This window comes from Mercenaria mercenaria, chromosome 7, assembly GCF_021730395.1.
Source record: "Mercenaria mercenaria strain notata chromosome 7, MADL_Memer_1, whole genome shotgun sequence".
Lineage (NCBI taxonomy): Eukaryota > Metazoa > Mollusca > Bivalvia > Venerida > Veneridae > Mercenaria > Mercenaria mercenaria.
In genome coordinates, this window is record NC_069367.1 from 10,473,349 (window position 1) to 10,484,937 (window position 11,589).

At 34.8% G+C, this 11,589-nt stretch overlaps 1 protein-coding gene across 1 annotated transcript; it reads right to left on the bottom strand.

The window, feature by feature from the left end:
* Window positions 1–316: 316 nt before the first annotated feature.
* On the bottom strand, window positions 317–10,659 carry LOC128558428 (IgGFc-binding protein-like). The gene is made up of 8 exons (XM_053547552.1): window positions 10,629–10,659; window positions 7,945–9,119; window positions 7,175–7,269; window positions 6,085–6,536; window positions 5,049–5,149; window positions 2,165–2,233; window positions 1,538–1,667; window positions 317–950 (listed from the first exon to the last, which is right to left on the bottom strand). Exon 2 carries the CDS (start codon window positions 9,088–9,090, stop codon window positions 8,068–8,070), a length of 1,023 nt encoding a protein of 340 aa, XP_053403527.1. The 5' UTR covers window positions 9,091–9,119; window positions 10,629–10,659; the 3' UTR covers window positions 317–950; window positions 1,538–1,667; window positions 2,165–2,233; window positions 5,049–5,149; window positions 6,085–6,536; window positions 7,175–7,269; window positions 7,945–8,067.
* Window positions 10,660–11,589: the final 930 nt, after the last annotated feature.

Genomic DNA, 11,589 nt, shown 5'->3' on the forward strand with positions numbered 1-11,589 from the left:
TATCCAGGAACACTGGTTACGTTAACTGCCCACCGTTACATAGTTAAAAATACTGTTGAAAAACGGCGTTACAAACGGAAACAAAACAAACACATTTACCCTTTCCACTGAGGGTACAATATCATATATATGTGAATTTCTAGCCGACTGTATGGTACATCTGATATATTTGTAAAGTTATTAGATCCCTAAAATTTTCATTATATCAAAATTAAATAAATTGAAAAGAGGACAAACAAACATATGTATGCAACCTGTTTAATATGTTGAACATAGCAGTATAAATATTCAATCAGAGGTTAGAACCTAGGACGTTTTTGCCCTAGGAAATGAAAGCATGTCCTCTGACCATAAAAAGCGACTTACTGAAGTATATCATTGCAATGATATAAATGTGTTCTTTTTGTTAATAATTCTTTTCATTGTAAATACGTGTTTTGTTTTTCCAAGAGTTCTCTTATCATTGTTCACAACCTTTAACCATTTTAAAGAATTAACATCCTGATTACTGATCTGTTTATACAAAATACAAATACTAATTCTGATGAAATTTATATGAAGTTTTATCCTATAACAGCAACATTTGTTATATAATGCATCAGCTCCTGGTTTCTCTTTTCTTTACGTGAACAAAACATACATGCTACAAATCTATAGAATGATAATGATAAATGAGCCGCGCCATGAGAAAACCAACTTAGTGGGTTTGAGACCAGCATGGATCCAGACCAGCCTGCGCATCCGCGCAGTCTGGTCAGGCTCCATGCTGTTCGCTTTTAATGCCTATTGGTATTGGAGAAACTGTTAGCGAACAGCATGGATCCTGACCAGACTGCGCGGATGCGCAGGCTGGTCTGGATCCATGCTGGTCGCACACCCACTATGTTGGTTTTGTCATGGCACAGCTCAAATAATGAACATTGTTAAGTTCATCCAACTTCCTCTTCATCCTGGAAAAACACAAAAACACAATAAAATGTATTAAAATAATAATATAAAGTAACATATTTAGTACAAAAGTTTGCTTGGAATCTTTGCTTTCTAATAAGCTGCTGGTCAGTTATGAATTACAAAATTACTCAAGACAAAAATGTCCTTGCTGTTTTTTTTTTGTGTTGGTATTTACAGTGGATTTCACTCATTGCTTGTCTGAACTAACTGTTTTTAATATTACGATATGAACAATGCGGCATCAAGGGGGTTTAAACAGATTTTAAAGAACATTTCTATCTGTTGTAATTCTACAGTGGTATTTTACATGATATCAATGATCATAGGGTATTGATGTCTGGGGGCCAGCCTAAAAACTATGAACAATCTTGAAATCAACCATTAGTAATTATTTTACATCCTGATATCTCTACACTAAAATATCACTAGTAAGTCCGGTATCTATATAGCTAACAGAGGTTTTATATTTTGAAGAAGCAACTTGCAGAAGGTATTTCTGTATAATGCATAATCTTTCAGTTTTGCGCCACTGTATCACCAATTGGTAATAAAAGTGACCAAGACCAATATTGCAAACATTACTGACCTACTATGATAGGTTGTCCATGCCCTGATCCCATTGTGCAATTCAAATTACAATAGTCCATACTGCAACAGGCTTGGCAAGTGGGAGTTGAACGTGGCAACACATGCACAGAACGTTGTATTGGACTGCACTAAACGGAGTAGGAAATTTGTAAAACAAATGTTAGAACATTATGCATACATATACGCATGAACAAATGAAAAGAAATGTACGTAAAACAGAAATGTCACATGACCTAAAATACAGTTTACGTCATAGGTAATTAAAATAATTTGAGCCGTGCCATGAGAAAACCAACATAGTGGGTTTGCGACCAGCATGGATCCAGACCAGCCTGCGCATCCGCGCAGTCTGGTCAGGATCCATGCTGTTCGCTAAAGGTTTCTCTAATTGCAGTAGGCTATAAAAGCGAACAGCATGGATCCTGACCAGACTGCGCGGATGCGCAGGCTGGTCTGGATCCATGCTGGTCGCAAACCCACTATGTTGGTTTTCTCATGGCACGGCTCATTTATTTCTGTTCTTAGTGATAGACTTTAAGTCTTGTAGCAAGTCATGGACAATTACATAACTCCATAATAAGATAAGTTAAAACAGTTATTAAAAGAATACCATTTACAAAATTACCGATGCATGGGCGCAACCCATTCTGAAATTAGAATGCGTTCCCCATCTAGTTTCTTCTATGCTGCAAACCTGAAAGTATTAAGACAGATTTATTATACTGAATTTTTATTCTAATAATTGTCGATATTTACTGTAATATGACATACAAAGAAAATCAATCGATTACCTTACCTAGAATGTTTATGTTCTGGTTTAAATATGCGTATTCTCTAAACTGGCGTAAATTGGTAAGGTATAGGCATAGCGTCGGGGGTGTGCCTTACACTCTCCCGCAGGTGGGGGATTGAGATGGGGAAATAGAGTATGACATGAAAGAACAGATTCTTGCACGTTGTTTTTTTATATTAAAGAGAAAAATACCTTTTCACTTTTTATGTTGTAGGAAATTACATATAAAATAGCCAGGAAACGTACGTAATAGAACGTAGGTATGAAAACTTTTCTGGGGAGCCATGCAACTAATCTTCGCCAACCGGCATATCGCCCATTTTCGACAATTGAAAAAAATCAAAAAAAAAGAAAAAAAAAAAATCAAAAAAAAAAAATCAATGAATAGAACTTGAAGGCAAGGCAGGTGAAGTGTAACATGAAATGAAGATTCAGAGAGTTGTTCTGCACACATTTGATAGCAATATAGTCTACTTGAACTGCGATAGAGGTAAACAGTAAATCCTATCTTAGCGGCCACCTGTATTAAGCAGCCACTTGCCTTAAGTGACCTATTAACAAACTTCCTAAAATGACTTTTTTTTTCTAATTTCATCATGACTAAAGCAACCACCTGTCTTAAGCAGCCACTTTGTGTCGCTCCCTTGGCTGGCTGCTTAAGGCATGTTGGCTGCAATCTCATTCAACTTAGTTTGCTAAAGAGTGAGAACGAAGAAACTCTATTGTTCCGAATGAAAAGTTCTAAGCTATTCCTTTTGATATTTGGGCAACACATTGCATAACTGGCTCTGATATTACAAGAAGATTACTTTCAAAAAGGAAGTTCAAAGTCAAAGTATTTTGACGGGAAACTTATGATGGTAATTTCCGTGGTATAAAAGTAGCCAAATGATATTGCAACTTATGCCTATATTATGTATACGAATTAATAACACCCCAGCAATTAAAAAAGTAAGAAGACTTACTTTTCAGCAATATACATTTTCAATATACATTTTATATATATTTATACGCAATATACATTTTCAAAGTTGTTTCAATGGATCATTTTCTATAGTATTTTAGACATTTTTTTGCATTTGGCAGTATTTCGATTACGATGTAAGTGTGTGTGATTACATGACCTGACATCTTAATACAATAAAAAAAAATTGACAGCTAAACTTAAGTTAGTATTATACTGTATCTGCTAAATATTTTGAAGATTACAGATTACTCAAAATATTTAAAGACGTGTCTGAATCATAAAATGATATCAAAATATCTTAATCTGGCAACCATATATTGTAACAGTGGTAAAATATTTGTTGATGATTACGATGATATAAACCAGTTCAGTAATATTTACATTTGATCAGGTTGTCTGGTGACACAAAAATGCGCGTCATCTGCAGTAGTTTTTACTATATGAATGACAATTTTGAAATATTTACTAGACTGTAGGAGACCGGATTATGTTACCAAAGATCTTAAATCCATATTCATGAACATAATATCATATATTTTGACAGTATCCCAGAGTTTTAAATATGCATATGCAACAAAATGTTTTATCACTCCCTGTTCAAATAAACTTCATAAAAAGTGGAACATCTTAACTTAACGATTGAAGCCTTGAGATTTGATATTTCTTCAAGGATGTTTTCGTAACAAGGAGACCGAAAATAAATGCAATCTAAGGTATTTGCACAATGATTATGGGGGTAGTAGGGGTTAGGCGGTAGCCTCCAGTGTTATAAACAAATTTTCAATTTTAATAATCTAATTCTAGTTTATGTATGTGGTATTAAAGTCTAAACAGGTCTGTTTAGTGTGTATGGAGTCCTCTAAACATTGTTACACAAACAAGGCCATACCATAGTAATGTAACAACATGAAGTATTTTATGAAAATATTTCATGATACCGCAATCATAATATCAACTATATCAAGCGTGATTATTATCAAGATGTCTAACGGCATTACATATCAATATTGTTTACAGAATATGCGGAAACAGTGATTCTACCCTCGTATCTTTTTTGTGATCTGTTTTACTGCTTGTTTCAAATTTTTTGCCTTTTTAATTTTTGGCTTTAACTTCAAATGTTACTCAGCTGTTTATTAGCAGAGTAACTGAGTTAAGTCAGGCTACGCGTCTTGGAGTGACCTTTAGATTACTGGCGGATATTTTTTGGATGCAGCTGGAAAAATATTGAAAACATAAAATCTTACCGATCTGATAAGCGCGTACAAACCGCAGTACGATATTAAAAGGAACGCATACTTCACACAGTTTTGACCTCGTAGATCTACGTTACAGTGTATTCCATAATTTATATAACATACAGATTCAAAAATAAAGAAATACTAACCAAATCGAGATAAAATTCCACCGGAAAGGCTGGCAATTTCATGATTCAGTTGACGCAAAAGAATAGACTGAGACCAAATATAAGGCTGAGGCAGAAAAAAAATCAACCGAGGCAACTGAGGAGGAAAAATCGACCGACGCAAGTGCCTTTCTTGCCTCAGTGGTCGCTACGGTCATGGTATTCCAAAACCATATTTTCATAGACTGTTGTATATTCTTTTTTATTATATGTTTGAATGGCTGCTTACATATCTATAGCGTTTGGCTTCTCATTTTGATGAGTATATCAGTAACAATATAAAGATCATTGAAATATCGAAACATTCGTCGTGCTTTGTAAACAATTCAGCATGTTATCAATACCTGTCCCTGATCGCACAGCATCAGTGTGTCACATTCATCAGGAGAAAACGCATACTCGCAGTCATAGCATAATGGACCGCGCTGATCTCTTGCGGGTAAACCTGCAAATAGTTGATACGCCATCAGGCTTGTAAATTCTATTTCCTTCCTGATGTGCTTTAATAATGTAACGATTACTGAATGCATAAAGGGAAGTAATTCCATTAATATGCAAATTTGTGAACCTGTCAATTGTCACTGGAGTAAAATGACAGTATATAGGCGCGATAAATCACCTTTGGTGATGAGCTAGCTTTTCACCGACGGGATTTGTGTGTGTCTGTCCGTGTGGATGCCAGTACATGGCACTAAAACATTACAAATGGTGAAAGCGGTGGGATATAGTCAACTGCCGGACTGGAGTTGCCTTATGCATGCATTTCCTAGGCCAAATCTCGGGACGAGATTTCTCGGAGGGGAAAGTAATGTAACGATTACTGAATGCATAAAGGGAAGTAATTCCATTAATATGCAAATTTGTGAACCTGTCAATTGTCACTGGAGTAAAATGACAGTATATAGGCGAGATAAATCACCTTTGCTGATGAGCTAGCTTTTCACCGACGGGATTTGTGTGTGTCTGTCTGTGTGGATGCCAGTACATGGCACTAAACGTTACAATAATGATATCAGGTAATGATATTAAAAAAGTAAAATGATGCTTCATATTGAGCGTATTATAGGTAAATCTCTTGTACGTTTAACTTCGACAAGTGGATGGTATTTACTGGTAGTTGCTAGAACTGGTTACCAAACCCTTTCGTATATTGTTTATTTTGAATATTGCAGAGGTGTACTTGTAATAAAATATGTTTAAACTAAGAGTGTTATTAAGGTCTTAAATAATCTTAAGCTTTAATTATCTGGGCAATGTGTGTGTGTGTTTTTTCAACCGCGTATGACGCTGATTGCCTGCCAAATGCTCTTAATTAATGCATACATTGACAAGATTTGATTTTTTCTTAACAATGCCAGCAGTGGTTGCATCTTAATTTACCGGTCTCTCCACAACCCTTGTGATTACAGTAACTTCCTGAACAACAGTCTACACATCTGTCTGGGTCGTTACCAGCAGTTTCTGATTCTTTCAAACATACCTGTAACATGTAAAAAGTGTTTTTCTTACAAACCAAAATCATTAATACACTGTATTCCGGAATTATCAATTAACATATCGCATTTAATTCGGTCTCATGTATTCAATCGACAAAAAGTGAGAGTATTTTTAAAGCTGGGGACACAATTTGCTTCATACATCAGGAAAATTACGACAGAGAATCATGTATCATTATCGTTATATATTTTTGTTATAAAACATTTAATAACATAAAATCAATGTTGTAAACATAAAATCAACTTATAAACATAAATTATACTTAACTCCTGTGATATGCAGCCGGATCTAAACGTTTGTCTGCCATGCTTTGAAAACCGTTCTAAATAGCATATCTATAGAAGTGAGCAACATTATGAGTTCATCACAACTTACAAGTATTATATTTTTGTTAGAAAAACAAGGACAAAAGTCCAAACAGCAAAGGCCACATTCAAAGAACGCAGCCACCCATACAGATGTATCTTATGATATTTGAAAGAATAAGCCGGAGAATGCTTGTATCATAAAAATAGAAAGTGACACCGTTTTTTTTTTTTGCTTTTTTATCTTAAATGTTTTTTTTTTATTTCTGTAAAGTATCGCGTGTAAGTTTGTACAAATTGTATTCATCGAACCATTTTTCTCTCCCAAAAGCTGCAATAATGACAGAAAAATAAGTGATAGATCCATTCAAGTACACTGCCATGTACTGTAATTTATTATAGACTTCGTGTGGTATAATGGTTTAAAAGAATCCATTATGATCAAATTAGCCAAAGTTTTCCTTTTTCATTTAGGTTTTCGGTCAAGAATAAGTCATGTACAAAACCGACAGATCACATTCTTTCACCTAGCATATTTAATGGCCAGCCATGTATTATTCACAATGACTACAATTATGCTTCTTGTGTTGCGACTAATTGAATTAATGACATCAAACAGGTTACGTAAAACCCCTATTACACCTTTTGATAATAGGATTCAGTTATACCTCATTTTCCGAGCACCGCTTGACAACGTCACACAGTTCAACGTGGAATATCTCGTTGCAATAGTAACATATATTGCCCCCATCAGTTAACTTTTCTGGAATACGAAAACAAATTAAATGGAAAGAAAAATGCATTTCTAATTCTGCTGAAAAATGAAGAGCTATATAATTAATATTCTACAGATCTGGTAGCACAACTTTACAGCTCAAATAAATACATTGTCTTAATTCATTCTGATGTTCTGGTCTGTTGGGCAGTATTTCGCTACTCAGAAAAAGGTATCTAATGCTAATACAGGAATATTTGATTTTTCAAAAATAATCTATTCATTTTGTTTTCTTTAAAACAAATGAAAAAAAAACGTTTTTACATTATAAATGATGAAAAATACTTATGTCAGAAATTTAATGTATTATACAGCGGGTGGGGTAAGTCAAACCCAACGTTCTACATCTCATTCATATGCAATGAAGACAGCTTTTTTGTAAACTCCAAGCGATAATATTATATCAATTATTGCATGCAATAAATATAAGATTTAAAAAAATATGTCTCAAAATTGTCTTTTGTTGCAGATATGAAAACAATATAATGCCAATTTCACGCTGAAATTCATTTACTAGACTTCAAACGTCTTCAAAAAGTTAAACATTTTACTAACATGTTTTTCATTTTTGTGTTACGATTGTCATTTTTTTCTAGCCTTAGCCAATAGACCATTTCACTTATTTAATAATATATTGCTTAGAAAAAATTTGTTTCTTTTTACCTGTTACTTTCTGTATTCCAAGTGGAAGTCCATACCCTGCATAGTATCCGTTTCCGTAGAGAAATGCTCCGAACTTCACTTTTGCATTTTGGTGACTTAGTTTGTGGTATCCAGTTGAGATGTTTAAAATAAGGACACTGTAACTATCAAATGGTTGTGGCACGTTGAAGTCATGTGTTTTATTGAATTTATTGAAGCTCCATCAAGAATTAGTCCACTTGATTGAGCAGATTGTATAACAACTGCTAAAGAATTATTAAATGAGGAATATGTGGATGGTACGACGAAATGATATTCGTTCATGAAGTTCTTAATACCTGGAACAACTGTCATAAATGGACCTCCTTGTACGCCATATGACATGACACTAATAGTGGTGTTGGACCTTACAACAACCGGTTCAGACCCTGTGGAAAATTCTAATGGCTGAGGATTAAGAACTTGTTTACAAGTAGATCCACGTTGTGTGTAAAAACAAACATCTTGATTTTTGTGTGCAAGCACACGTATCAAAACCCCTGTCCTTGGGGGCATATTAGGTACGATATATTCCTTTTCCCATGCATTAGTAGGTATGAGTTGTTCAACAATAAACCCACAGTCATAAGTGTAATTATGTGGTACATGAGCACAAGTAGTACCTGCTATTACGGAAACGTTTGCATTTGCAGATATGTCAGTCCCGGAAATATCATTTGTTTCAGCAATTTGTTTTGCATCTAGCCAGTTCAAAGATTCCGACGAAGTCATCTGTCTCTTTGTTGTTATATTTACAATCGTATTGGTAAAACTGCTGACAACGAGAGCTTCGGAATACGCACCATTATATGGTTCAAAGGCAGCCAACATATAACTTTTTCCAGCAAATGATACAGGCAATGCCAGGTAAGATTCCGTTAAACCACTTAAATACAAGGTTACAAAAACTGCAACGGGCACATCAGTTTGAATACGGATTCCTCTTTTTTCTGTAAAATTTCCTCTGCTGATTAATTGGTTTGATACTGTTAAAGTAGTGTGTCCATTATTCAGAGTTTTGGTACGATTGATGTTAAGGAATGGAATGTACAATCGCAATTGTCCGCTGGAGTTTGATGCAATATCAAAAGTCATATCTGGATTGTAGTGACTGTACATAGGTACCATTCCCAGATCGAAGGTAGTTCCATAATGACCTGAATTGTTTAAATGCAACTTAATTTATCCTTATTTTTTCCCAATGTCAAGATGAATTGAACTGTTGTAAGAGATGACTAACAGGAGTTTTAAATAGTTGAAATAACAATCTAAATGATACTTTCTTGAAATTTTCATATTGTGAATTTAAAGATTAAAAGTAAAGCAGTCTGAATAAGTTTAATAAGCGACAGTTTGCCTTGTCAAAAAGACAAATAAGTTCGAAACATAGAATAGTAGAAACTTTAAGACTGTCCCAAAAGTATGGTTGCTGCTTTCTGCAATTTCGTGTGTTCGTGTCGGCGAGGCGAAATGTCGAAGTAACGAAAACACGAAAGGTCGAAATAATGCATATTTGTTCGTGTCGGCGGGTCGAAATGTCGGAGACACAAAAAACACGAAAGGTCGAAAACTGCTTATTTGTCGTGTGTTCGCCTTTCGACATTCGAGGCGAATACAAGAAGTTACGAAACATTAAAGGAGAAATAACGGAATTTCAGAGGCGAAAACACGAACTTTTATATTAATCATTTTTCGTGTAGGCGGGTATCAAAACTTCGTGTTGTCGTCCAGCTTTTGTCGTGTCTCCGTATAATGAATATGCTATCTAAATAATGTGTTTTACCATTTGTAAAGTAATATTTGTCCTAAAACGAGAGATAATGATTTATATTCCATAAATAAAGATGTCATGTAGATATTTTATCACTAGTGTTAAATTTGTACATACATTAAGCTTCTGTCAGTCTTACGGGGCATATCATTATGCCGACCTGAACTTTGAATGCTATCTAGATAATGTGTTTTACCATTTATACAAAAAATCTTTTCAATTTATGATAGAAAATTATTATTATTATTATTATAACAGATTTATATAGCGCCCTTTTCATGATAAACACGTTCAAAGGCGCTTTAACGCAGCCACACATGGCGCGAAATTCATCCTGTACAGACACAGAGCAATTATGTTTCATGTGCAATAAAACATGTCACTCTTGAAGTGATTCAGTTCTAGTCTAAAACTCATATATACATCACGCCCCATTTTGCGCCATTATTATAGTGTATTAAGACAGACCCTACACGAAACATTTGTCGTGTGTTCATGTCGGCGGACCGAAGTAACGATCGAAATGTCGGAAACAACTCAATTTTCGTGTGTTCGCCTTTCGCCTTCCGAGGCGAATACACGAAGTAACGAAACATTAAAGGCAAAATAACGAAGTTTTAATCCCCGCCGATACGAAAAGTGATTAATACAAAAGTTCGTGTGTTCGCCTCTGCAATTTCGTTATTTCGCCATCAATGTTTTGTTACTTCGTGTATTCGCCTCGAAGGTCGAAAAGCGAACATACGACAAATAAGCATTTTTATCCCGACATTTTGTGTTTTCGTAATTTCAACATTTCGCCTCGCCGGCACGAAAACACGAAATGGCAGAAATCAGCCACCATGCAAAAGAGACATAATAATAATAATAAGAAATAGAGATAAAAGCTACATACTTGTGTAGGAAACAGTACACACAGAACTGAGACATGCCTGTAAAGATAAAGGTAAAGATAATTTGTAGAAGCTTGCCATTAACCATTTCTGAATTATTTTGTAAACAGCAATTTAACAATCAATTCAATCTGTTAGTAAGATAGTAAGATACTTACGGAAAATGCAAGCAATGCAAGAATAGCCATTCCCATGTTACGACTTATTCACAGCTTACTTTATATGTAACATATATCACAATCCATCGCTACCAAGCTTATAATCAAAACGCTTGCTGATAAGCTACAAGATCGCGGATCCTTTGCAACCAACTTGGCTTTACAACGATGAAATTCAAGTTAGATAGCGTGTTTATTACTAAGGTAATGCTACTCGAATGTTTTCAAAATAATTTCTGACTGTTTTCAGTAATTGTTAGATTCTTCCTCTATTTGATTACGACTTTTAGTCTGGGAGATTAGGTCCAAAATTTTGAAAAAAAAAGGTGTGCGGCATGTTATACAAAATATTTCTACACCATGTGAAAAGTGTGTTTGGCCATCTGTCTTCGCTTGCAAGTAGGAGAAATCCAAGATGGCGACCAGGATGGCCGCAAAATTAAAGAAAATGGGCAAAATATGGTAATGTTAGCAGCATTTTCAACTATTTCAAAATATGGCATTGAAAACAACTTACATTGCATTTACAGTGTACAAGTCTCCAGAAAATGTATTTACAGATATATACAACCTCAAGGTCAAGGTCACATTCAAGGTCAAAAGGTCAAATTTATTGAAATTTGGCTATTCGACTATTAACATTAGGTATAAAATTAACACTTTACGAGAAAACATCAGTGCTCACTATTATGTACAACATTTATGTGTTTTCAGTCTTGAAGCCATTCAGCTCCAAATTTTCCCTACCATGGAGAGATCCAAGATTGCGACCAAGATGGCCGCCAAATTAAAAAAGTGGACAAAA